The 27,997-nt window shown below is 49.5% G+C and overlaps 1 protein-coding gene across 4 annotated transcripts in view; it reads right to left on the reverse strand.

Annotated features, from left to right (window-relative positions):
• ACTN4 (actinin alpha 4) overlaps nt 1-27,997 on the reverse strand; it is a 135,935-nt gene that overhangs the window by 28,884 nt on the left and 79,054 nt on the right. For 2 of the 4 annotated variants that reach the window (XM_081868792.1, XM_081868790.1), the window contains exons 4-9: nt 22,164-22,250; nt 20,118-20,205; nt 17,421-17,499; nt 14,821-14,902; nt 10,870-10,955; nt 548-640 (exon numbers count right to left, since the gene is read on the reverse strand). In XM_081868792.1, coding sequence (XP_081724918.1) covers nt 548-640; nt 10,870-10,955; nt 14,821-14,902; nt 17,421-17,499; nt 20,118-20,205; nt 22,164-22,250 — 515 coding nt within the window. Of the gene's footprint in view, nt 1-547; nt 641-10,869; nt 10,956-11,844; nt 11,931-14,820; nt 14,903-17,420; nt 17,500-20,117; nt 20,206-22,163; nt 22,251-27,997 lie in introns of all 4 variants that reach the window. The other 2 variants (XM_081868789.1, XM_081868791.1) reach the window with 1 other exon arrangement.

Here is a 27,997-nt window from a genome sequence, read left to right on the forward strand (position 1 = left end):
ATTTAAAAAGCAGCCTCATTTCAAAAGTAGCCCATAAATCAAAACCGTAAGGGGAGGGAAGACGTAAAGGTCAGACTGAGTCCAAACCAAAGGCCAGGTGTAACAGCTCTGTCTTGCAGGCCCTGCGGAAAGATGTCAAGTCCCGCAGGGCCCTGGTCTTTTGTGACAGAGCGTTCCACCAAGTCGGGGCCAGTACTGAAAAGGCCCTGGGCCCTAGTTGAGACCAATCTAACCACCTTGCGACTTGGGACCTCCATGGTGTTGTGGACCTTAAGGTCCTCCGCGGGGCATACCAGGAGAGGCAGTCCCGTAGGTACGTGGGAAACCCTGCGGGAAACCTTGAAGCAGGGCCAGAGCATGACCAGTCTCTCCAGCCGGTGGTTTCCAGCATGGCTGGAGCATCTGACCCTGGAGGCACATGGCGGGCAGCCATTGGCAGCCTTACCCCCCTCCCCCAAATCTGGATGCCACAATCTTTAGGGAGGTCTGGCAGCCTCGGCGCTTGCCCCATGGGACTCGCAAGGGGAGGGGCCCTGCCCACACTTACGTCGGAAGCCAGCTTCTCGTAGTCTTCCATCAGGTGCTCATTCTCCTGGTTCACGGCCAACACTTTGCAAATCCGGTTTGCAGCCGTCTCAGCCTGCGGGGGGTTTGGGGGGATGGGGGGAGAGGAGGGAAAACCAACATGGAGGAAATGGTGGTACGAGAAACAAGCAGGCAAATCAAACACATGAAAACGACAGCGGCGACAGCACGGCCTGGAGCCGAGGCACAGCGTGGAAAGGAGGTGGCGAGACAGAGCAGCCCTGCAGAGCCCACCGGGTGCAGCCGCAAGCAGACAGAGCGTGGTTTCGAAGAGAAGCCAAGGTGGGTGGAGAGACTCTCGTGGCGTACCCAAGCATCGCCTGGAGGCTGCACGGGTCTCGTCCCCATTCGTAACCCACCCTTCCGTAACCCCCAGGATAACAACTTACCGTATTTTTCGCTCTATAGGACGCACTATTTCCCCTCCAAAAAGTAAGCGGAAATGTGTGTGCGTCCTATGGAGCGAATGCAGGCTCCTTGGCTTCAGCGATAGCAACACGAAGCGTCCGAAGCGCAGAAGGAGCGCTCCCTCCGCGAGTTCCTGCTGCACTCCGGAGGCTTCGGGTCCCTTTTCCAAGACTCTCCCGGCTTCAGCAGAGAGGGAGAGCTGCGCAGCGCCCCTTCAGCCAAGCGGGAGGAGAAATGGAAGGGGCTCTGTTTATCCTGCCGCTTCGCTGAAGGGGCGCTGAGCAGAGAGGGGGAGATTTTTTTTTCTTGTTCTCCCCCTCTAAAACAAGGTGCGTCCTATGGTCGGGTGCATCCTATAGAGCAAAAAATACGGTATTTATGGACAAGGCAGCTAACACTCTAGCCCTGCTGCTACTGGTGCAAGTTACGAGTTAGGCCCGAGGTTTGCAGACCCGTCAGACTTCTGTGCTTTTGAGTACAGTTGAAGTTCCCACGGAAAGGGATAACCTAGCCAACCTCTCTTGGAGCTAAGAGCAAGTGGGCTCTTCCGTTGCATTCCGCACTCCGCAGATGATGGTCGCCCGGTTTGGATGTGAGCATCTCAGCGTGCCAAGCCAAGCCAAGACTATGTCCTTCCCTTCTCCGTTCCCTGTGCGCAGCAACGACAGCGCATCCTGAACTAATTAGCTATGGTCTCCCATTAAGTCTGAGCCGAAAAATATAGAAAAAAATAATGATTGGGATACGGAGGGGATGTTTGGAACTTGGTTCCAATCCGGGTAACCATGGTTTCCTGGTTCAGGATGAATGGGGAAACCATGGTTAAATTAAACCGGGAAGCAGCAAATTGCAGTGGAGGGAGGGAGGGAGGGAAGGAGAGGAGAAAGGACAGAGCACATGGGTGCAAAGGGACACACGTACCTCAGCTTAATAAGCCAAGAGAGGTACGTCTGAACCAGATCGTCACGTTCTTATCTAGGATTTGGCATCTACGGAAGAGGTTCAGATCTACCGCTCGTCTTTACTACAGTTTAGGTTTCAGTAAAGTTATGTCTATTATGTTTAGTCCTGGTTTCCCTGTCTTTCATTTCTTTGCGATGTGCTCCACAGATTTTCAGCGGCTTGGTTTTGGGGAGCTCTTATCTCCCCGAAGAAGAAGAAGAGTTTGGATTTGATATCCCGCCTTTCACTCCCTTTAAGGAGTCTCAAAGCGGCTAACATTCTCCTTTCCCTTCCTGCCCCACAACAAACACTCTGTGAGGTGAGTGGGGCTGAGAGACTTCAGAGAAGTGTGACTGGCCCAAGGTCACCCAGCAGCTGCAGGTGGAGGAGCGGAGACGCGAACCCGGTTCCCCAGATTACGAGTCTATCGCTCTTAACCACTACACCACACTGGCTCTCCTCAACATCCTCAACATTTCATTTCAATCGACAATAGGCTTTCCTAAACAGCACAGCCCAGTCTATCCTTATTCAGTACTATTGAATGTTTTCTATCCTGCCTTTCTGATAAAAGAGAGCGCTCAGACCAGCTTACATCAACCCAAAAAAACGCAACCAGGTAAAACAAAAACAAAAAACAGAGAGAAGTGACAGTTACAGAAATGTTTTTCTTTAAAGGAAAAAGAAAGCGTAACAGCAGTGGTAAAATATTTTTAGAAAATCAGTTACACACACACACAGCCTCTGGAACAAGCAGGGGTGGCCCTATCTTATTAGAAAGCAGGAGGGGGGGAAAGGGGTAACAAGAAGCCATGGGATGGGGGGAAGTCAAGAGATTGAGTACCTTGCAAGGAGCAGAGAGAGTCCAAGGGGAGGAGATGGAAGCCAGACATCAAGAGAAAGGGTGGAGAGGGTCTACAGAAGGACGGGCAGAGGGAGAGAGCCATGGAAGAAATGAGTTGCCAACAGAATAGGATATTCAGAGGAAAATAAAAATATATATATTTGCTCTACTAGGAGAGAGAGAGAGAAAAAGAGGATAAGCCACACATTCGATGGGGAACCTTTGGCCCTCCAGACTATTGCTTAACTACAATGCCGCTGCAATGTATTCTATTTTTAAATGGAAGTTTGAACCAAAATGGCAATAGGTCCATCAGAGGAAGTGGCAGAAGGTGAAATACTCTGTATAGGGGAGAATTCTCTTATTTAACCACACCACAGTTAAGAAGTGGTGCTTCCCACTGGTGCTGTCGTAAAGTCACAATTCTAGGAGGACTTTGAGATGCAGTGGGGGGGGGGGGGAGAACAGCATGAGTAATAATAATAATAATAATAATAATAATAATAATAATAATTTTATTGTTTAGACCCCGCCCACCTGGCTGGGTTTCCCCGGCCACTCTGGGCAGCTTCCAGGAAAATATAAAAAATAATAAAATGTCAGACATTAAAAACTTCCCTGAACAGGACTGCCTCCTAAAAGTTGTGTACAGTGGTACCTCGGGTTACATGCGCTTCAGGTTACATACGCTTCAGGTTACAGACTCCGCTAACCCGCTAACTTCAGGCTAAGAACTTTGCTTCAGGATGAGAACAGAAATCGTGCTCTGGCGGCGCGGCAGCAGAAGGAGGCCCCATTAGCTAAAGTGGTGCTTCAGGTTAAGAACAGTTTCAGGTTAAGTACGGACCTCTGGAACGAATTAAATACTTAACCCGAGGTACCACTGTAATTCTTTATCTCCCCGGCATCGTGTGGGAGGGCGTTTCGCAGGGAGGGCGCCACCGCCGAGAAGGCCCTCTGCCTGGTTCCCTGTAACTTTACTCTGGTTCCCTGAAAATTTAAGGCATCCGGGGTCTATAATATTGTACAGAAGCCTTTTAAATATATATATATATATTTATTCAATTTTTGAAAATTACAAAAAGATAAAAGAAAAATAAAAAAGACAGAAAAAATACAATCATTTAAAAAAGAAAAAGAACAGATTAAACCTTTACATAACTTTCTTCCTTTACTTAATTCCTTGACCTCCTCACACTTCCCGTATTTGTATTCTAGTTCAAGTTGTTATTTCAGCAAATCCTTCCAACCTTGTTTTTATCTTAATAATTTGATTTAATATCTTGCAATTTTACGTTCTCTCCTTCATCAATTCATTTTTACTTAATCCTTTATATCATTTCTACCAAAACCACCTAATTTCCTTTTTCCAACATCTTTCTAACAATCCTTAATTTTACAATATTGTACAGAAGCCTTGCCCAGCTCCAGCTGTTTTGGACCACCTTGCCGTCATCAGCCTCAGCCTGCCTGACAAATGATCGCAGGTGACGGGGAATTTGGGGGGATGTTGTCTCTTAGGAATCAAGCGCTGGAGGTCACCAGGAACCTCAAACACATCCCTGCGCAGCTGTGCCCGTGTGCCGCAAACAAGGCACAAACTGCAGGCTTGGAAGAAGATTCGCTTGGCCTTCTCACCAGAACCCTGATGCCGACCAGCTGGAGGCAAGTTCAAAAATGGGGGGCACAGAGTCTGCTTCGTACTGATGGAACCAGACGCTGGCAAAACCTGCGGCACAATGGCCAGAGGGCAGAGACGAGGGTTCGAATCCCGACTCAGCCACGAAACTCACTGGGTGACCTTGGTGCAGTCACTGCCTAACCTATCTCGCAAGGTTGTTGTGAGATCGGAGAGGGAAAAAGGTGGGATCACAAATGCAACAAATAAATAAGCACATTTTTTTAAAAAAAATGTGAGTTACTACCAGATCAGGAATTCTAGCAGTCTAATTCAGTTGGGGGAGGATGGAGACACAACGCTTTTCTCCCTCTGCATTTTACTATGTAAGACAGAGCTATTCCGCCTGGCTTTCAATTTGAACTTAGCCTGATCTTTTGTTCCCCTTCTTTCCCCCCCCTCCCATTTTTATGAAGATTACCCGCTCTGGGATCCCACAGCTAATTCTCCCCTGGTCTCCTCGCTGGCCCAAATAGGACTAACTTAGCCAGCTAGCCCTGGTGATCATCTAATGTTTATTGGATGGATTTCCCCCCCCCCCAAATTGATTTTTGAATTCTGAATTTATTCACGTTTTATGCTGTTTTTTTGTTGCATCAATTAAGTGTTTTAAATTTGTTGTTAGCTGCCCTGAGCCTGGTTTTCTGAACCGGGAAGGGCGGGGCGGGCCATAAATAAAAATTTATTATTATTATTATTGGGAGTCAGAAACTCTTGCTAATTGGTGATCTGCGGCAAATCAACTGGCAATCCTGTCCTACCGTGTCCCCCCCCCCCATAAACCGGTGTTCCCCGAAAGCAGTGCAGACGGGAGGTGTTTCCCCAAACATCTGGAAGATGCTGGGTTGGGGCGGGGAAAAGGCTGCACAGTACAGTGGTACCTTGGGTTACAGACGCTTCAGGTTAGAGACTCCGCTAACCCAGAAATAGTACCTCGGATTAAGAACTTTGCTGCAGGATGAGAACAGAAATCGTGCTCTGGCAGCGCGGCAGCAGCAGGAGGCCCCATGAGCTAAAGTGGTGCTTCAGGTTAAGAACAGACCTCCGGAACGAATTAAGGACTGTATTTTTCGCTTCATAAGATGCACTTTTTCCCTTCTAAAAAGTAAGGGGAAATGTGTGTGCGTCTTATGGAGCGAATGCAGGCGGGAAAGGCCCCCCAAGAGCCGCACACAAGCTCCATGCGGCTCTTGCGGGCTTTTCCCCAGGAGGGAGAACGGACTGACGCAGCCAGTCAGTCCCTTCTCCCTCCTTGTAGAAAAGCCCGCAGGAGCCGTGCGCTCCTTAAAGGGTGCGCGGCTCCTGTGGGCTTTTGCAGGAGGTGGGGGAATTGCCATAGCTGCACGCAGCCTCTCCCAGCCTCTCTTTGGTGCTGGGGGGGATGGATAATTTTTTTTCTCTTGATTTCCCCCTCTAAAAACTAGGTGCGCCTTATGGTCTGGTGCACCTTATGGAGCGAAAAATACGGTACTTAACCCGAGGTGCCACTGTAGAGTGTTTTGAGCTGGCTTCTGCAGCAGGGTTGACCTGACCTCACAGTCTGATTTAAAAAAGCACAGGTTTTTTGTTGGTTGGTTTCCAAAAAATATGGGGTGCAGCGGCTCAGCCTGGGCTCCTCGGTCCACTAATTCAGCATGCTTCCAGACAGGCTTTCCAAACAACTTGGAGTCCATGAACACACACACACACACACACACACAGAGGCATGCTGGAGAGAAAGCAGTTACAAGGCGAATAATCAATCCCAGCTGATGGGGAGAACATGCCAGCTGAGCTCCAAAGCCTGGGATCAGACACAAAGGACAATCATAAAAAAAAAAGATTGGCAAGGCTATAAATTCACACAGTCCAGCTCCTCGCACCCCAGCAAACACACACACACACACACACACACACCAAGGGGAGGGCACGCTTGCAAACATAGCACCCCGGGTGCAATCAAGTTCAGGCTTTTATAGGGGAGGGAGGAGTCTGACCCTCGTCTCCAGCTGGAATATACAGGACGATTTGCTCGGCCAGAGAAAGGGGGCTCCGCTTCCTGCCTATAAAGGATTTACACGTTCGGAGCCAATAAATTAACGCCAAGCTTTAATGGAAAACACTTGGCTGAAGTTCGGTGGCAGATCTAACATGCTTAAGGTTGGGGGGGGGGACCAGAAAAACCCACACATAAGACAAGAACGCCTTTTCAAAAGCATCCATCAGAGTGTTTGGGTGAGGTCATTTCTCTCCCCGCGTTAGGCATGGCTCTTTTTTGCCTTCCATGCTGAGCGAAGCTTCCAGCTTTCGCTGGCGGCCAGAGGCAGGCAGTGAAAACTTCTTTTCTTTTCTTTTTAACACAGAGACGTTTCCTGCAAGCTAGCTCCCTCGTGCAACCTGAGAGTCTGTCCAGAGCTGCCGGCAAAAGCCCGATTACTTTTTTGCTGGACGGTCAAAGGATCCAGAAGGATCCAGCTGTATTCACCCACCCACCGAAGACGCTCATCTGACAACATCCACAGCCTTCTAGCGTTCTGGCTCTGTTTTTAATTCCTCTGCCCTTTATTTTAAATAGATTTGCCGCGGCAATATTTCCTTTCCTCTGTTTTGAAGTGATTTGCGATTTTAATATTGTGTTACTGGTTGCATCCTTTTTTTTTAAAGGATTAATATATATATATATCCAGAGAACATTAGCGATAAGGCAGCCTACAAACTGCATTAATAAAAAATACAAATGGATGTTTGCCGGGGTCTGCAGCCATCAGAGACCGCCAGACTCCTCTGAGTGCAGGTTTGAGCTTTGCTTGCTTCGAGCCTTACAAACCAGGGGCTTCGCTGACCTGTCACTAATTTGGGGAAAATGGATTACCGTATTTTTACGTATATAAGACTAGGGTTTATTTAACCAAAATATTAGGTTTAAAATTGGGGCTCGTCTTATACACGGGTAGTGCTGAGGGCTGTCTTCTTAATTTGGAATCCCCCAAAATAGGGTGTGTGTTATACATGGGGGCATCTTATACACGGAAAAATACGGTAATTACAGGATTGGGTTAGTTTGCCGATTCCACACAGACTGATGGGGAAATTCACTTAATATGGGTGAATTAACCCTAAGGTAAAGGTAAAGGGACCCCTGACCATTAGGTCCAGTCGTGGCCGACTCTGGGGTTGCGGCGCTCATCTCGCTTTATTGGCCGAGGGAGCTGGCGTACAGCTTCCGGGTCATGTGGCCAGCATGACTGAGCCACTTCTGGCGAACCAGAGCAGCGCACGGAAACGCCGTTTACCTTCCTGCCGGAGTGGTACCTATCTATCTACTTGCACTGGTGTGCTTTCAAACTGCTAGGTTGGCAGGAGAATTAACCCTAAATGCCTTCAAATCAGTCAGGCAATCAAGTCAGCTGAAGTCTGTACTTCCCTACCCCCCCAAATTTGTTTCAATGAATGTGGGGAGAAAGGAGAAAGCATCTGTGGTTTGTGAGAACAAGGCCGCAGGGGGTCTCCAGGCTATTCCAGATGAACTATTATGGACTATGAGGGCAGGATCCTGACCGAGGCACTGAAAGGAAGTTTCACAGATGAAGGCCACAACACAATATTTGCCCGTTCGGATCTGAGGTCAGAAGACAGAAGCAGAATATTTAACCCCTTGGGAATTTTGCTTTTATGAGAGCTCTGAGTAGGATACCTTTCAGAGGGCAGGGTGAAGGAAAAGCAAGAACGATGGCTTTTAAAGAGAGAGAAAAACAACAACAATGGGCAGAGTAGTATAATGGCTAGAGCAGCGGTGAGGAACATGGGTCGTTGGACTCCAACTCCTATCAGCCCCAGACAGTTCAGCCGTTGGTTAGGGGTGATGGGAGTTGTAGTCTAGCACCACAGATTCCCCAGGCTGGGTTAGAGTACTGGACTTAGACCAGGGAGACCCAGGTTTATGTCCCTGCTAAGCTATGAAAGGGGACACGGGTGGCGCAGAGCTAGGACTTGCCGATCAGAAGGTCGGTGGTTTGAATCCCCGCAAGGGGGTGAGCTCCCGTTGCTCGGTCCCTGCTCCTGCCGACCTAGCAGTTCAAGAGCACATCAATGTGCAAGTAGATCAATAGGTACCACTCCGGCGGGAAGGTAAACGGTGTTTCCGTGCACTGCTCTGGTTTGCCAGAAGCGGCTTAGTCATGCTGGCCACATGACCCGGAAGCTGTACGCCAGCTCCCTCGGCCAATAAAGCGAGATGAGCGCCGCAACCCCAGAGTGGGTCACGACTGCACCTAATGGTCAGGGGTCCCTTTACCCTTTACCTAAGCTATGAAAATAACTGGCAGCCGCCACCTCTTAACCTGGCCTGCAGAGAGGATTTTTTTTAAAAAAACGGAGGGAGCCACCGCCAAAGACCGGGAATGCTTTCAGGAAATTAAACATTGGCAGCCTGACACACGAGCCAAAGGCGGTGCATCTTGCAGAAATGCAAGAAGGCACTTGATACGGAAGGACGAAGGTTAACCTTCCCATAAAACTGCTCTGCTGGTCTCCAAGGTGCTATATTATAATTTTTAAATTCTTTTGGAAGGATTCTTTTAAAGACTTTCTTTAACTTTTTTGAAGACCTGATTCTTTTAAAGGAGTTTTTAGGTTTTTAAGAAGAGTCTTCTTTAAACTATCTTTTTTAAAGAATTGTTTTTATTTATTCTTCCCAGAAGTAAAATGTCAACCGAGAAGCCCAGAAATCTGTCCAGGGGGACAGGAATGAAGGAAGATAAAAGCCAGAAGCGTAGGTGGGAAGGGCAGGGAGAACCTGTCAGTGGTGGTGCCTAAGGCGAGGAGTTCTGCGTAGCCTGAGAGGCAGGGAGACCCCTGCAGACGCTGGCTTGGAAGACAGATCTGCCATCTTCCCAGCTCTGTGCAATGGTGGCAATAGGCTTGTTTATAATCCAGAGCAGAGGGGAGGGAGGAGAGACGGGATTGGGCTGGGATGCAGAAGAGGGGTACACACTCACTGCACAAAAAGGGGGAAAGCTAGATCAGAATTCTACACCCGAAAATTGGAACTTCTGCAACCTGCATAAAATATGCAAAGCAGGCAAACTGACATTCCTTAAGTACCCCATTTTTCCATATATGACTATATTTTCAAGTTTAAAATTGGGGGTCGTCTTATGCACGGATAGTGCATATGGGGGACTTCTGTATTTCGAGTCCCCCCAAACAGGGGGCGTGTTATACACAGGGGCGTGTTATATACGTGAAAATATGGTAGATTTTTCACCATTTACTCGGTGTCTGTCAGTCAAGAGAAGCACAGGACTGCAGGCAATGTGGACTTGCAAATCCACCCAGAAGTCAGAGGATGGCAAGTTTTTTTTTTTTTGCCAGGGATTCCCCAAACAGAGCCAAGCCTTCAAAACACTAAGGACTAGGAGCTTGCTTCTGTTAGGATTTTTTTAAAAAGAGCTAAGGCTCTCGGGGTGTTACAGTTCGCACTCAGTCCCCCTATCCTGCCCTTTCATATTAGGATGGAGACATCAGAAACTGCACTGAACAACTCTTGAGTATCACTGCAGACGAACGCCGTTCATTGCCGTAGAACAGCCAGTGACCGTCGGATGTTTTTGACTACAACTCCCATCATCCGTGACCCCGCCGGCTGGGGCAGATGGGAATTGTAGTCCAAAACACCAGGAAAGCATGAGGCTGGGGGAAAGGCTGCAGTGGGGCACACAACACATTCGGAGGAGCTACCTACCTGGTTCAGAACTCAGCTCAGGGGCCGTTACCAGTTCAGTCCCAGAATATGCGAATTATTGCAAGAGCACCCGTGGCTAAACCAGAAACTTCAGAGCAGCCTTTGCCAAACTGCTGCCTGGCACTGGCGGGAGTTGTGGTCCAACAGGGCGGCAGGTTGGCAAAGGGTACTGATGACTGAGGTTATCAACCAGGTTTTGCTCCTAGCTATAGAACAAGCCCTGGATAGGGAGGAGACCCAACAGCCAAGCCTATATGGCCTTTTTTCAACCAGAAGGTGATTATTTCAAGGAAGACTTTTCTGGAGGTCTCTCCAGAAAGCCAATGCCACGCCCTGGGAACTCCACTGCTTGCATACAGCTAGGAACAGAGTTGCACCGTATTCTGGCAGAGGTGACGTTTAAAGCAAATCTAGAAGCTGCTCCTCGCCTGGAGAATTTTTGCGGGGAGCCAGAAGGGTTTCAGTCTCGCAGGAGGCTTGATGCATTCCTAGCTTACTGCCTGGATTTTTAACGAAACAAAAATTCAAAGCCACTCCGCCTCCCAGCCTAGTTGACCCTCCGCAGGCATGCCCTTTCATGCAAATGTAAACCCTGCGCTCCGGAAAGTGGGTGAGGAACATGTTAGGGGCGGTTTAGACTAGCCAGGTAAAAGCAGCAGCAGCAGACAGCCCCGCCCAGGCAAAGCTCACCTTCTGAGCCCCAGAGAAAGCGTGATAGAAGCAGGAGACGTAGGTCATGATGGCCTTCTCATCGGGCCTGAGCGTGCCTACAATATCTGCGCAGGAGGAAAGAGAGAAAAAAGGGAAGCAAAGTTATGGGCACAATCCAAGATCGTCCCGGCTCCCCCTCTGGCATGCAGCAGAGGGGGGGGGGGGCAAGCCTTCGCTCCGGACAGGGACCCAAACCTCAGCTGGGACAGGGCTCTGCGGAAATAAACGTCGCCCTTGATTCGGGCAGCCCTGTAAACTCTCCAAGATAACTCCAAAGGACTCTCTGCTCTGCTCCTAAGAGCTCTTAGGACTGCAAGACAACTGGTTCGCTGCGCAACTCGGTGCCTCTTTACTCAAAAGGAAACGCTGGTGTGTTCAACGGGGCTTACACCCTAGGGAGTGTATTTACGATCAACCAAAGCCTCGGTTGATGCATCGGTGGGGCTGCCCAATTTTAAATGGTTGGGCTTAGAGTTCACAGGTTCCCTTGCTTATTTTGAGAAGCTATTTTGGTTCCGGCGTGTTACTGTAATAACAAGTTCTTGCACTTCCTTCAGCCTCTCAAAAGGGCATCTGAAGTGAGGCTTTGCAAATATATTCTAGAAGTACAGGAAAACAAATACATCTGAATATAATTTGCACATATAATTTGTAAGGAGGTGGATAATTAATCCATGAAAATGCTGATTGCTTGGCAGCCGTTCCTGAAACCCGGCAGACCAAGTGGTTTCAACTCCAACCGTTGGGAGTCTCCCAAATAATATTTGAAAGCAAAGAGATTTCTGGCTCATTATGATCTCGTGTTGAACCCTGGATGTCAGACCCTGAGCTAGCTGAGGTTTGGGTTCCCAATGTTCTGCAAGTAGCTGCCCTCAGCACGAGAAGTCAGGAGAGCAACAGGGTGCTGGAAGGAAGAGGAGCTGTTAACAGTAGAGGCTCAGCCACATCTGGTACCTTCTGAGCGCCCGAGAAGGCATGGTAGAAGCTGGAAACATAGGTCATAATGGCCTTCTCATCGGGCCGGGCCGTGTTGACAATGTCTGAAAAGTGAACAAGAAGCATTAAAGATACCAGGAGGCAAAACTCTCCCCCGTCCCCTGTTCCTTGATGATCTGCTGGTTCTAGCAAAATCTGCCACAGCTCTGCTGTCCACCTGTAGGCAAAGATTGAGCCCAGGGCCCAAGAAGTCAATGTTACAAGTTACCAAGTGAGCCAGAACTGGAAGTTAACTTGTCCAGCTTGGAACTGAAGCCAAGGATCTGAGATTTATACTGCCAGAGCTCAAGGCTGCACACACAACTGATGTGAAGGCCTATTAAAGGCTGAAGAGTTTTTTTACGACTTTGCAGCGGCTTCTCGCTTGCCCTTTCCTCCAAAAAAGAACTTTGAATGCAGAGATTGTGCCAAGCACATCTAATAAAACTCTGCGGACACCCACTGGAATCCGAGCGCTCCTGGTTTGTTTCGGGGTGTGGCTCCCTCGCTGCGTTATTTTTCCTGCCCTCATCGCAGGGCTTCAGGGAGGAAAGCCCCTTAGAAAGGAATGCTAAGGAAGCCGAACGAAACAGCGACAACAGGGGTTTGCTCCACTAGCTGTCAGTCCCGTGAACTGAAGGCCACACTAGCGTCTGATTGGCCAGCAGCAAGCTGGTCCTCCCCCTTGGCTCCACCAAATCACAAGCAAAGTATGAGCTTGGAGGAGCTGGGCAGAATTTCTCCCATGGCTCCTTACGAGGGTCTGTGGCTCACTTCAGAAACCAGGGGTGGGATTCACCATCCATAGCAGGGGTGGGGAAACTTTGGCCTTCCAGAGGTTGCTAAACTTCAACTCCCATCATGCCTTGCCATTGACCACGGTTGCTTGAACTGATGGGAGGCATAGTTTAGCAATATCCAGAGAGCAAAAGGTGTCTTCTCCACCCCCCATGATCTAGAACCTGAGTAAGATCAGTCAGACTGAGTTGTGAGCCAGGTTCCCCGCGTCCCTGGAACGGGGAAATCTGTCTGCAGACAAATACAGCCACATTTGGCTCCTTACCTCTCTCGCCCTGACCTAGCCACTGTGATCCACATGACGGTCACATCCAGACTTGATTATTGTAACTCGCTCTACGCGGGGCTGCCCTTGAAGCTGACCCAGAAACTCCAGCAGGTGCAGAATGCCGCGGCGAGACTCCTTATGGGGTCTTCACTGCGAGATCACATTCACCCGGTGCCATACCAGCTGCACTGGATCCCGGTGGAGTACAGGATCAGGTTCAAGGTGCTGGTTTTAACCTTTAAAGCCCTATACGGCCTAGGACCCTTTTACCTATGGGACCGCCTCTCCTGGTATGTCCCACGGAGGACCTTACGGTCTTCAAATAAAAGCATCTTGGAGATCCTGGGCTACAGGGAGGTTAGGCTGGCCTCAACCAGAGCCAGGGCTTTTTCCACCATGGCCCTGATCTGGTGGAACGCTCTGTCCCAAGAGACTAGGGCCCTGCGGGACTTGACATCTTTCCGCAGGGCCTGCACGACAGAGCTGTTCCACCAGGCCTTTGGCCAAGGCATAGTCTGACCCCCTCCTTTGGTAATCCCCACAGAACTCTAGCCCAATGGTTGCCATTAATTTGATTCTGAATTGATTTTAGAATGAATTGATTTTAGAATGTATTTCAATTAATTGATTGTAATTTTATGTAAACTGTGTCACTTTTACTGTTGTTAGCCGCTCTGAGCCCGGCTTCGGCTGGGGAGGGCGGGATATAAATAATTTATTATTATTATTATTATTATTATTATTATTATTATAAGGTGGCAGAGTCCTGAGCAAAGAGACTGTACCATTTTGCTTGGAGGAGACTCGTTCTTTCGATACTCCATGTAAAAACAAAACTCTCCACGCACAAACCCTCCACAGTACATGAAGGACGAAGGCAGCTGGATAAAACCTCTCCCCAAGTTTTCGACTTTCAGGAAGTCGCGAAGAAGGGGAATGTCTGAAATGCGACCACACCAATTGCAGCCTTAAGCGGTATAGTCGCTTCTGCCTCAGGACTCCGCCGCCTACGATTTCTGTGTTGGGAGTGCGGCAGATCTGATCGGGCAAGTTACTTTGACCCAGAGGAATTTGGGCTTTGCAATTTGGGGGGTGTGTGTGGAGGATCTGGGCAGCTAAGTGCAAGTCAGCCCGACGGAGGGAGCTTCAGTAACTCTCAGCAAGGCAGCAAACCCAAGGCAGTGCTTGACAGCTCTTTTGGGCTTCCGCAGCCCAGCCCTACTAAGGGAACTGCAGGATGGAGGTCAGACCTCACCTGGAGTACTGTGTCCAGTTCTGGGCACCACAGTTCAAGAAGGACACTGACAAACTGGAACGTGTCCAGAGGAGGGCAACCAAAATGGTCAAAGGCCTGGAAACGATGCCTTATGAAGAACGGCTAAGGGAGCTGGGCATGTTTAGCCTGGAGAAGAGGAGGTTAAGGGGTGATATGATAGCCATGTTCAAATATATAAAAGGATGTCACATAGAGGAGGGAGAAAGGTTGTTTTCTGCTGCTCCAGAGAAGCGGACATGGAGCAATGGTTCCAAACTACAAGAAAGAAGATTCCACCTAAACATTAGGAAGAACTTCCTGACAGTGAGAGCTGTTCGACAGTGGAATTTGCTGCCAAGGCGTGTGGTGGAGTCTCCTTCTTTGGAGGTCTTTAAGCAGAGGCTTGACAACCATATGTCAGGAGTGCTCTGATGGTGTTTCCTGCTTGGCAGGGGGTTGGACTCGATGGCCCTTGCGGTCTCTTCCAACTCTATGATTCTATGATTCTATGAAAGGTACTTCAGCGCCAAGAACATCTTCCTCTGGGAATCGGTTGCACTGCAACGCTGTTACGAAATTTGCTTCTTGGAACCGAACACCCGAGCCCACGCTCCGAGAGCAGCCTCCAGCTTACCTTCTGCATCCAACATCTTGGGAATGTCGAGGTATTTCTCAGCGACCTCAAAAGCGTTGTTCAGATTCGTGACTGGATCATCCTGGGGAGAAGGGGGGGGGGGGCGTGTCAGAGAGCCACAGCTATTAGAACTGGTGCTGTCCCAAAGCCGAATCGCAAGCCTGCCCTGCCAGCTGAGAAGGAACATTCAAAGGAGAAAAGTGTTTCTCTGCCTCCCCCTGCCCCCCTACAAGCAGATACTACATGGATGGCGGCCAACAGATTGAGGTTGAATCCTGACAAGACAGAAGTACTGTTTTGGGGGGACAGGAGGCGGGCGAGTCCTGAATGGGGTAACTGTGCCCCTGAAGGACCAGGTGCGCAGCCTGGGAGTCATTTTGGACTCACAGCTGTCCATGGAGTCGCAGGTTAATTCTGTACCCAGGGCAGCTGTCTCCCAGCTCCATCTGGTACGCAGGCTGAGACCCTACCTGCCCACAGACTGTCTTGCCAGACTGGTGCATGCTCTGGTTATCTCTCGCTTGGACTACTGCAATACACTCTATGTGGGGCTACCTTTGAAGGTGACCCAGAAACTGCAATTAATCCAGAATGCAGCAGCTAGACTGCTGACTGGGAGCGGCCGCCGAGACCATATAACGCCGGTCTTGAAAGACCTACATTGGCTCCCAGTATGTTTCTGAGCACAATTCACAGTGTTGGTGCTGACCTTTAAAGCCCTCAACAGCCTCGGTCCAGTATACCTGAAGGAGCATCTCCACCCACATCATTCTGCCCGGACACTGAAGTCCAGCGCTGAGGGCCTTCTGGCGTTTTCCTCCCTGCGAGAAGCCAAGTTACAGGGAGCCAGGCAGAGGGCCTTCTTGGTGGTGGCACTTGCCCTGTGGAACTCCCTCCCACCAGATGTCAAAGAGAAAAACAACTACCAGACTTTTAGAAGACATCTGAAGGCAGCTCTGTTTAGGGAAGCTTTTAATGTTTAATAGGTTATTTTAATTTAGTGTTCTGTTGGAAGCCGCCCAGAGTGGCTGGGGAGGCCCAGCCAGATGGGCAGGAGATACACACACACACACACACACACACACACACACACACACATATATATATATAAATAGCATCCACTGTAATAATAATAATTTTTTATATATACCTTGCCCATCTGGCTGGGTTTCCCCAGCCACTCTGGCCAGCTCCCAATAGAATATTAAAAACATGATAAAACATCAGACATTAAAAACTTCCCTAAACAAGGCTGCCTTCAGATGTCTTCTAAAAGTCAGATAGTTGTTTATTTCCTTGACATTTGGTGGGAGGGCGTTCCACAGGGCGGGCGCCACCACTGAGAAGGCCCTCTGCCTCATTCCCTGTAACCTCACTTCTCGCAGGGAGGGAACCACCGGGAGGTGTCCGGTCTGAACAATGGGGGTGGAGACGCTCCTTCAGGTATACTGGGCCTTTGAGGCCGTTGAGGGCTTTAAAGGTCAGCACCTTTGTGCTCGGAAATGTACTGGGAACTAATGTATGACTTGGGATCCCGGAAGGTGTAGTTTGAGGGTGATGGGAGAATTTAGGAGGCTCCTCTTCCCCTCCCAGAGTTACAGCTCCTGCAGGGCTTTAGCATTCAATTCTTTACGTGGAACTCTTGGAACTGTAGCTTGGTGTGGGGACTGGGGAGAGAAGGAGACTTCTTAACAACACTCGGCACCCTTCACAAACTACAGTTCCCAGAATTCTTTGGGGGAAGCCAGGACTGTACAAATGTCATCATGCTTTTAAATGGATGGTGCGAATGTGCCCTTTAATTCCACAAAAGAGCCCTGCAGCCTAGTGTGAGTGTTAGGACATTACATACACCTGCCCGACTACCACTTTACCTCCATAGCATTTTAGCTCAGAAAAAAATAATACCGTATTGTTCGCTCTATAAGACGCACCAGACCACAAGACGCACCTAGTTTTTGGAGGAGGAAAACAAGAAAAAAATATATTCTGAATCTCAGAAGCCAGAACAGCAAGAGGGATCGCTGCGCAGCGAGCGCAGCGATCCCTCTTGCTGTTCTGGCTTCTGGGATAGCTGCGCAGCCTGCATTTGCTCCATAAGATGCACACACATTTCCCCTTACTTCTTAGGAGGGAAAAAGTGAGTCTTATAGAGCAAAAAATACGGTATGCTTTGCCACGTTTAACCCTGAGGCTGGTCGCTGCCATTCTCACGTTACGGACGAGGAGATCGCGACTCGCCCCAGATTGCCCAGGGAGATCCTGGCTGAAGTGGGATTTGAACCTGAGCTCTCAGGTGGTGCAATGCTCAGTGCATCTGGCTGTTAAGCAGAAGGCTGGTGGTTCAAGCCCACTCAGAGATAGCTGCGGGGAGAATTCCTGCATTGCAAGGGTTGGACTAAATGACCGTCCTGGGTCCCTTCCAGCTTACAATCCTGTGATCTCACTCAAGCCAGTGGCTTATGCTCATTTCTGGACTGGATTCTGGGGACAGCATGTAGGACACAGCTAAAAACACAAATAGCAATGCTACTACTACTAACACTCAATTTCGAGTCCTAAATGAGGGAGGAAGGAAAGAGCTGCTGTTGCCAACATACCTTTCTGAGCTTGTCATACTCAATGAGTTCTGGTCTGTGTCTGTGGATCAAGGCATTAAAAGCAAGGCCGTCTTTCCAGCTGTAAAAAGAAGCCCAAGGATACAGTTAGATTGCTTGGCTGTCCAAGAGGGGAAACTGCGGCTTCGGGGCAGCATTCCTCAAAACTGCGAGGCCCGCCCCCCCCTTTCGGACAGGAGGGTGCTTTTCAGTACAGTAATGCTGTACTGTTTTAAACACTTGATTGGGAGCTGCCCAGAGTGGCTGGGGAAACTGGCGCCCAGAGTGGCTGGGTCAGTGGCGTAGCGTGGGTTGTGAGCACCCGGGGCAAGGCAAGTAATTTGCGCCCCCTAACCCGTGGATTTGCGCCCCCTAACCCGTGGATTTGCGCCCCCTAACCCGTGGATTTGCCCTAACCCCAGATGTTGCGCCCGGTGCGGCCGGCCCCCCCTGCGCCCCCCACGCTACGCCACTGGGCGGGGTATAAATAAAAAATTATTATTATTATTATTATTATTATTATTATTATTATTATTATTGTATCTCGGGTTAAGTAATTAATTCGTTCCAGAGGTCCGTTCTTAACCTGAAACTGTTCTTAACCTGAAGCACCACTTTAGCTAATGGGGTCTCCCGCTGCCACCGCGCTGCCAGAACACAATTTCTTTTCTCATCCTGAAGCAAAGTTCTTAACCAGAGGTACTATTTCTGGGTTAGCGGAGTCTGTAACCTGAAGCATATGTAACCTGAAGCGTATTTAACCTGAGGTACCACTGTATTATTATTATTATTTTCACAAAAAGGTAGCAAAGAAAGGGCAGAACCACGCAAACTTCAAAAGAGTCGCTAAAAAGTAAGAATGCAAGAGCCCTGCTGGACTACACTGGTTTGTTCAGACCAGTGGCCAAGCCACTGGGACGCCAACACGCAGGGCCTGAAGCCCACAGCCTGTTCCTGCCTACTTCCCTTCAATGTGGGGGTGCCACACAGCCATCGCAACCACAGACAACCCGCCCCCCTGCAACCTCCTTCGAGGATTTTCCTGTTCTCCTTCTCAAAGGCATCTAAGCAACCAAAACATTATGGGGTTTGCATCCCAAGTATATGGACTCCCCGCCCCCTCGCCCGGTGCTAAATCTGTTCTAAGGATTCCCCCAACCCTCCGGAGCAGATGTGGGGCATGCAAGGTAAAGGTAAAGGACCCCTGGATGGTTAAGTCCAGTCAAAGGTGACTATGGGGTTGCAGCGCTCATCCCGCCTTCAGGCCAAGGGAGCCAGCGTTTGTCCGCAGACAGCTTTCCGGGTCATGTGGCCAGCAGGACAAAACTGCTTCTGGTGCAATGGAACACAGTGATGGAAACCAGAGCTCATAGAAACACCGTTTACTTTCCTGCTGCAGTGGTACCTGTTTATCTACTTGTGCTGGCGTGCTTTCGAACTGCTAGGTTGGCAGGAGCTGGGGCAGAGCAACAGGAGCTCACCCCATCGTGGGAATTTGAACTACCGACCTTCTGATTGGCAAGCCCAAGAGGCTCAGTGGTTTAGACCGCAGCACCATCCCTACAGGGCATGCATGGAGTGGGGGAGACGGTGTCCCCATTTCACAAGTGGAAATCCTTGTGTTGATGAGAGGTGTTCCTTGGATTGCTACCCTTTCGCCAGAGAACTCTCTTGATTCAGTTCCATGCCCTGGGTGGCAGATTTGCCTTCCGCTGCCCAGAATCTACTGCCCATTTATTTCAGTGGGAGATTCACTTTTCACCCAGCACATATCATTCCACCAGCCTCTGCTCACCACTCTCCTCCCCAACACCCATTATTCCTCAAATATCCATCTAGCCGCGGCCTCTCGTCCGCACAAGATAACCTGCCAGTCTCTTAAAGATTCCCAGCGAGCTACTCCCAGGTCTCTGGCTCAGGCAGGAAGCACAAAGGCCTCTGCTATTTGATGGGCTGGTCTGCTGGATTTTTAATCGGGAGCCGTCCTCCTGAAGCCATTTCTCGCAGCCTTCGAGACACAGCAAGGCTTTCTGGCCGGAGAGTGGAAATGCTGCCTCTGTGTTTGGGAAAGGCAAGGCCCAGTGCCTCGCAGAATGGCTGTGCCTGACTGGCCAGAATCGTAGAGTTGAAAGGGACCCCATGGGGTCAACCAGCCCAACCCCCTGAAATACAGGGATAGCAGCTGACGAATTTCCACTTTTCAAAGGAGCGTGTTCCACTGTCAGAACAGCTTGTGTTTAGTTGGAATCTCCTTTATCGCACTTGGAATCCATTGGTTCTTAGGTGGGATAGCCCAGCCGGCAGAACATGGAGCTCTGAATCTCAGGGTCAGGGGTTTGAGCCCCGCGTTGGGCAAAATATTCCTGCATTGCAGGGGGTTGGACTAGATGCCCCTTGTGGTCCCTCCCAACTCTAAGATTCTTTCACGGTTTGCAACTTACCCTCTAGAGCAGAAGAACACACTTTCGAACTGCTAGGTTGGGAGGAGCAGGGACTGAGCAACGGGAGCTCACCCCGTCGTGGGGATTTGAACCGCCGACCTTCTGATCGGGAAGTCCTAGGCTCTGTGGTTTAACCCACAGCGCCATTCTATCTCTTCTCACTCTCCTCCTTTCCAGCCTAAACATGCCCAGCTTCCTCAACCGTCCCTCCTAAAGGTTGGTTTCCAGGCCCTCGATCATCTCGGCTCCCCAAGGTTACCTTATGTGGAAGTTCTGTACGTTGACGTTCTTGTAGGGCGCAGTCTTCCTCTGGCACCAGAGCAACAGGCCTTCCTTGGCCGAAGTCTCTGCAGGACGAAGGGGAGAAAGAAGAGAGAGGAGGTGATGGCGCCGTCCTTGGCAGGATGGGTCCCCTGGCGTTGGGGGGGCTGAAGCTAAGACAGCAACAGGAATGGGACAGAGCCAAGACAACATCTCCAAACCTAAGGGTCGAAGGCCAACGTTGCACAAGGCTCTTGGGCTCTTCCATGGGGAAAAAAAAGGTGTGCAGAATGCCCTGAGAGATGCATTTCAGGCACTTTGTGCACACGGTCTCCCCAAAACAGTGGTAACTGTCATAAACAAAATTCAACATTGCATTTTCATCCAGGCATCCTCCCGCTTGTGCATGGAACTGGGAAGCAACCCAATAATTCAATTCAAACTGGGAAATGGCAGGAGAGAGCTGGGGAGTCCCCGTGGCTCGCAAGGCACTGAGGTCCAGTACTGAGGGCCTTCTGGCGGTTCCCTCCCTGCGAGAAGCCAAGTTACAGGGAACCAGGCAGAGGGACTTCTTGGTGGTGGCGCCCACCCTGTGGAATGCCCTCCCACCAGATGTCAAAGAGAAGAACAACTACCAGACTTTTAGAAGACATCTGAAGGCAGCCCTCTTTAGGGAAGCTTTTAATGTTTAATAGATTACTGCATTTTAATATTTTGTTGGAAGCCGCCCAGAGTGGCTGAGGAAACCCAGCCAGATGGGCGGGGTATAGATAATAAAATATTATAATAATATTATTATTCAGGAGACCCTCCCTGGAGCCCAAAGAGGACATGTGCAAGGGCCAGAGGAAGCCCCGAAGAGACTGGAGGCACAGCAGGGCTTTGTTTACGCTGCTCAGTCTCCCTGCCTGGCAGCTGATGCGCTAGGTAGCGCAGCATCAGTCTTTCATGCGTCCTCCAGCCTCCGCCAGCCCCAGAGCTTCAGTTCTAGTTGTGGATATTTCTGGATACAGTATGAGTTGAAGAGAGAGTGACAGAGACGGTGTCTTAAGGGTGTTTAGAGGGTGCTCCCAACTTTGTACAATGTCACCTATGTGCGTGGGGGCCCAAAACGTAACCCCCCCACAAGTTGGGAGCTGCCTGTTGTTGCAATCTGCCCAGGGAAAGATCCAAGCGGTGAACGGTCTTGGGGGAAATGACCCTTTCCTATAAAGCAGCCCCCCCCAAGCTGGCGCCCTCTGAGTGTTTTGGATGATGGGAAGCAGTGTCCAAAACACCCAGAGGGCACCAGCTTGGGGGCGGCTGCAACAAAGCGCTTGCAAAACTTATTACCCTGAAAAGTTACAGGCCCGTTTGAGTTTTTGCTAAGAAAAACGCCGCCAGGTGCCCTGAACCCTTAACCCGTGTTTGTTGTCACTTGTGCAGAAGGGAACGGGGGTGGCTGTTGTGAGTGGGGTATCTGCAGGGGAGAAGAAGTAGTAAGTGGGATAGGAAGGTGAGCTCACACCCACCCCCCAAAATATGGCATGTTTGGTAAAAAAGAAAGAAAGAAAAAGCGCTCTTGCTTGTGCCTGAGCTGGGAATAAAACAGCTGAGGTGCATAAGATCAGGTGGGTGCGAATTTGAGTTCTTAGATACTGGGGGCCAGGCAGAAAGCCCCGGGGGGGGGGAGTATTGGGCTCCCCCCCCCAAAAAAAGGCCTCTGACTGCCTAATGCCTGCTTGGCAGGCATTCCCAAGGCAGGTATTTGCCAAGGAGCCTGAGCCACACGCTCAATAAAGTCAGCGAGGGTTATTGCAACCGACTTGAGCAGCTGCACAGTGCATGATTAATTGTCACTGGTCTAGCGGGAAAGAGGAAGCGGTTGAAGGCATGGGCACCGTCGTGGATCACCGCAAGTCCGCGGTGCATTGCCGCACGGGCTTTGCCAGCTTCCTCTCCCGTCTATTTAAATGTGCCAGACGTACAGCTGGTGCCGACACGCCAGGAGGAAGGTGCAGAGAGGGCAGGCTGGCGCGCGGGCTGCGGGAACTTGGGCGCTCACCTTCTACGGAGATGTCCTGGATGGCGAATCTGAGGATGATGGTCCAGATCATGCCGAGGGTCATCTTTGCATTGCCGTCGACGATTTCTGGAAGCAGACGGGAAGGGCGTTAAGAGAGGGAGGCCGGTTCTGTTCTGGATCAGCTCACGCTTCGGCCAGAAAGCGGGCAACTTGCATAGCTCAGTTGGTCAGAGAGTAGTGCTGATTATGCCAAGGTTGGTGGTTTGACCCCCCCAAGGTCTTTCCAACTCCATGATATACGGAGCAGAAAGGACACACGTGCCAAGGAGATAACACGTGCCAAGGAGTTGTGGCACTGTGATGCGTTCCCACTGCACACCCCTAGTGGTCTGGCAGTGTGTGTGTCCCGTGACGCAACACCCACCGTTTGAAACGCCCTGCCTGCCGATACCAGGCAGGTACCACCAGTTCATTGTACAGGGATAGCCTGTTCGACTTGCAAAACGTTCAGAAACCAAGGCATAACATCCGATTGGCTGCAGGAAGCTCCTGCGGCCTATCGGAAGCCGCGTCGGACGTTCGGGTTCCAAAGAACGTTCGCAAACCGGAACACTCACTTCCAGGTTTGCGGCATTTAGGAGCCAAAATGTTCGACTTGCAAGGCGTTCAGGATCCAAGGTGCCTGCCGAAAATACTGGTGCCTGTTCAGATACGTTTCAATGTGTTTTAATCAGATTTTTAGCTTATCGTTTATTTTAATTAAGTAGCTGACTTTAGCTGTTTTTACTGGCAATTTCATTGTTTCATACTTTTAGAGTGGTGGGGGTTTTTTAAAGGTTTTTTTTACAACCAAGCAGTATATACAGTACATTTTATGAAACAAATAAATTTGGGCCTCTACTATATACCATATTTTTCGCTCTATAACATGCACCCGACCATAACACGCACATAGTTTTTAGAGGAGGAAAACAAGAAAAAAAAATATTCTAAACGAAACAGTGGATGTATGATTTTTGTGGTTCATGCTGTTGCTACAGACATGTGATCTGTCGGTGAGTTTGGAGTAGCCCAATGCAAAAATCCTGAGGATCCATGTGGATCCGTGCTTTGTAACCAGGCTCTCTGTCCCTCTCTTCTCCCCACTAAGCGGCTCTTCTCCCGCTTTGCTGTTTCAAAGCGAGCAAAGCGAACTATGGAGGAGGGAAGGAAGGGGAACCATGGATCCTCTGCTCACGACTGCAGCAGATCCCCCCCGCCATCCGTAGGCATTTGCTCCATAACACACACAGACATTTCCCCTTACTCTCTAGGAGGAAAAAAGTGAGTGTTGTGGAGCAAAAAATACGGTATATATGGTTGAACACACTTGCCACTTTGAGTCAGCCTTTCATGTTTCTTCCATTTGCGAATTATTGCACCAATTGGTGTCACCTTCTCCCCAATCTGCTTGGCAATAGTCTTGTAGCCCAGTCCAACCTTGTCCCGATCTACAATCTTATCCCTGACATCCTTGGACAGCTCTTTGGTCCTGGTCCTGGTGGCTAGTTTGGAATCTGCTGGACTGAGTGCTCCTGTCGACAGGTGTCTTTTGTACAGGTACTGTAACACCTTGTTACATACGGTGAAGATACTGTACCAGGTAGCCTGACATTTGGCTGGTTGATAGGGGATCAAATACTTGTTTCACTCACTACAATGCACATCAATCTCTGACTTTTGTCTTCTGTGTTTCTGGGGGTTTTCCTGTTGCTATTCTGTCTCTCACAGGTACGATAAACCTACCATTAAAATTATGGACTGGTCATTTCTTCGTCAGAGGGCAAAGGGGAAAATTTAGGAGGGGATCAAATACTTTCTCCCCTCACTGTATGGGCATAGAGATCAGCACTCAGAAGGGCTGTAGCTCAGTGGTGCGTGTGTGCACTGCATTTTCCAGGTCTCAATCTCTTGCAAAGACTGCTGCCTGAATCCCTAGAGAGTCCTCTGATGTTATAGTAGCCCAGCTCCCATCAGCCTCAGGGGTAGGGGTTGGAGCCCAACAACATACAGGGAAGGATAAACGACTATCAGACTTTGAAAAGCTGGCATCACTGGGTCAATTTCATCAATTTTGTTGAATTAAACTAAATAGCTTTAATTGGATTTTGAATGAATGCACAATTCATTGTTACCGTTTTGAATTTCATTGTGCAAACTGCTATTCTGAATAATGCTTTTCACGGGGGGGGGGGGCACTGGGGATGAGTTTGTGGAACCAAGGGGGCTTTGAAGAGGAAAATCTGGGAACCCCTGACATAGACAACACTGATCTGGACGGGCTCATTGTTCAACTCTGACTAAGGAAGCTCCCCAGGTTCCTCCCTGTTCTGCGAATCTTAGTACAGTGGTACCTCGGTTTTCGAGCATCTTGGAAGTCGAACGTTTCGGCTTTCAAATGCAGAAAACCTGGAAGTAACTGCTTCAGTTTTTGAACACTTTTCGGAAATTAAAAACGTGCCACACAGCTTCCATATTGAGTTTTCTGGATGTAAACGCTTCTGGAAATGCATACTTCGGTTTTTGAACGTTTCGGAAGTCGAACAGTCTTCTGGAATGGATTACGTTCGAAAACCGAGGTTGCACTGTACAGTGGTACCTCGGGTTAAGTACTTAATTCGTTCCGGAGGTCCATTCTTAACCTGAAACTGTTCTTAACCTGAAGCACCACTACTGACGAAAGAAGAATGGAGGATGAAATTAATGGACTATGCAGAACTGGATGAACTAACAGGAAGGATTCGAAATCGGCGGGACCAGAAATTCACAGAAGACTGGAGTAAATTTATGGATTATTTGAAAAGTATTTGTGAAGATCAGACGATGTTTGTAGGTTTGCAAGAAGCTTTGTGAACAGTATTGTTGGAATTATTGCAAAAATGGATAAGGGGGAGGATGATTAGTTAAGCTATTTAAAAGTAATATAAATTTAAGAAATGCATAAGAAGTGGTTAAAACGGTGGATCATCAGAGGTGCTGATGGAAGTCCAAAATGACTGTATAAGTGACAAAGTTTTGTGGTACGTATTAAAACTTATACGTTAAAATTAATAAAAATTATTTTAAAAAATTAATAACCTGAAGCACCACTTTAGCTAATGGGGCCTCCTGCTGCCGTCGCACCACCACCATGAGATTTCTGTTCTCATCCTGAAGCAAAGTACTATTTCTGGGTTAGCGGAGTCTGTAACCTGAAGCATCTGTAACCTGAAGTGTCTGTAACCCGAAGTAGCACTATACTGGTTTGCTTTTCAAAAGCAAGTTTCTAGGCCTTATGGTGCGAAATATACATTTGGTAGCACAGGGGCAATGTAGCCTGAGTTCTCTGAAGTCAGGCGGTGGGCTGATTAACGTTTCCAGCGGCTGCAGGCAGGGCCTTGGTGCTGTGTGTAGGTCCTGGCTGCTCCCAAAGGGGGAAGCGGCTGCATAAATGATGCAAAGGAGCAGGAACTGCAGAATTATGCAAACAGAGAGCAACTGTGCAAAATCTGCTCCGTTTGCATGATTTGGGCAAGCTGCAGGTTTGCTGGGGCACCGAACTGTTTTGTGTCGCGTTGCTGGAGCACAAGCTACAGACCGGCTTTGTACTCTTGAACCACCCAGGAAGCCTTTCTGACTGGTCCTCCGTTGCAATCTGTGCCTTTTTTGCCTTCCGCCAGCAGACACAATGGAGGGGGAGACTGGATTCCTCCCCACCCCGGCCACCAAGAAGATTAACAAGAGATGCAGCAGGCGAAGGCAAGTGTTGCTTGCGGTCCCTGGGAGAAGCAGAGCGCAGAATTCCCAATTCGGATTCCTTTATTTGCCACCAGGCCGCCCGGAAGCAAGAGTTAATTCCTTTGCTCTCTTAACCAGCACAAATCAAATCATGGCTAAGCTCATAATGGCCTATATATCTGCGACTTACTGTACTCTGCTTTTGACTGTATTGTGCTTATTTGTGGATTCCATGGGGAAAACCCTGAAAATATTCCTCCCCTCGCAAAAAAAGGGGGAAAACTGCAAGCGTTAAAATTTGGTCCCCTAATCTTAACATGCTGAAGGACCAGGTGCGCAGCCTGGGAGTCATTTTGGACTCACAGCTGTCCATGGAGGCGCAGGTCAATTCTGAGTCCAGGGCGGCTGTCTACCAGCTCCATCTGGTACGCAGGCTGAGACCCTATCTGCCTGCGGACTGTCTTCCCAGAGTGGTGCATGCTCTGGTCATCTCCCGCTTGGACTACTGCAACGCACTCTATGTGGGGCTGCCTTTGAAGGTGACCCAGAAACTACAACTGATCCCGAATGCGGCAGCTAGACTGGTGACTGGGGGCGGCCGCCGAGACCACATAACACTGGTCTTGAAAGACCTACACTGGCTCCCAGTACGTTTCCGAGCACAATTCAAAGTATTGGTGTTGACCTTTAAAGCCCCAAACGGCCTCGGACCAGTATACCTGAAGGAGCGTCTCCACCTCCATCGTTCTGCCCCGACGCTGAGGTCCAGCGCCGAGGGCCTTCTGGCGGTTCCCTCACTGCGAGAAGCAAAGCTACAAGGAACCAGGCAGAGGGCCTTCTCGGTGGTGGCGCCCGCCCTGTGGAACGCCCTCCCATCAGATGTCAAAGAGATAAACAACTACCTGACATTCAGAAGACATCTTAAGGCAGCCCTGTTTAGGGAAGTTTTTAATGTGTGACATCTTAGTGTATTTTTGGTCTTTGTGGAAGCCGAACAGAGTGGCTGGGGAAACCCAGCCAGATGGGCGGGGTACAAATAATAAATTATTATTATTATTATTATTATTATTATTATTATTATTATTATTCTAAAATTGTGCAAAAGATGAGCAATGTTCTGGATCTCCCCGGCAAGACACAGCAATCTCCCTCCAGCAGTGCAGAATTTGCAAGCGCTCAGAAGTCGAAACAGCAAAGAAGGTGCTGAGCAGAGACGCCAAAGGGTGTTGATCTGGGGAGGGGTGTGTGAAGGAGCAGAGAGGGCGCCGGGCTTGATGAGCCTCCTTTTCTGTAACCGGAGAGGCCACACCCGATGCGCCAAGAGGGCACTTGTCAGAACATGCGCTGGTTTCAAGGACAGCTCCCTTTTCCAGGTTAGGTCCCCGAAGGCAGGGGAGGCGATGCCGGAGCGCTGGGGAAGCTCTGGAGAGCTGCATTCAGCTCGCCTGGTCTAGTGCTTCCAGAAAGGACACGATGACATCGAAGAGAGATTTGCCACGGGTGCAAACCCTGAAGCAATCGCCCCCCCTTGGATAAATAACTGGAGGTGGGTGGGGGGCCTTGCATCTGCAGCTGGCAAAGAAGAGCCTGAGGACACAAGCTTGCTGGATCAGATCAGGGGTCACTGGTGCTCATTGAACGCAGCACCCCCATTTAGGAGAAGCTGGGTACCAAAGGGGCCATTTTTAAATAATATTAAGGGTTTTTGCTCCGGGGAGCTGAATATTTTGGTTGAAAGAGGGTTGCCTGTTTCGGGGGAATTTTCTGCCTCAGTCTTTCTTCTGTAAAATGGGTATGTTGCAGCGCTCAGCAGTTTCTTAGAGATGTTTGACAGTGGGTCTGCCCCAGGAGGTTGTGGCCTCTCCTTTCTCGGAGGTTTTTAAGCAGAGGTTGGAGGGCCACCTGCCATGGAGGCTTCAGCTGAGATCCCTGCGTTGCAAGGGCTTGGACTGGATGACCCTCAGGGTCCCTTGCAACTCTACAATTCCACAATAGGATTAGGGTAATCTGGTCCAAGCCAACATTCAGACGGAAGCCAGCTAGAGTGCCTTCGGGGAGTTCAGCAAAAGATCATGAGGATGGATGGCCTTTCCAACTAATCTCCAGCTACCAGGACA

The sequence above is a fragment of the Podarcis erhardii genome, assembly GCF_964252035.2.
Source record: "Podarcis erhardii genome assembly, chromosome: 7".
In the NCBI taxonomy this organism is placed as follows: Eukaryota; Metazoa; Chordata; class Lepidosauria; order Squamata; family Lacertidae; genus Podarcis; species Podarcis erhardii.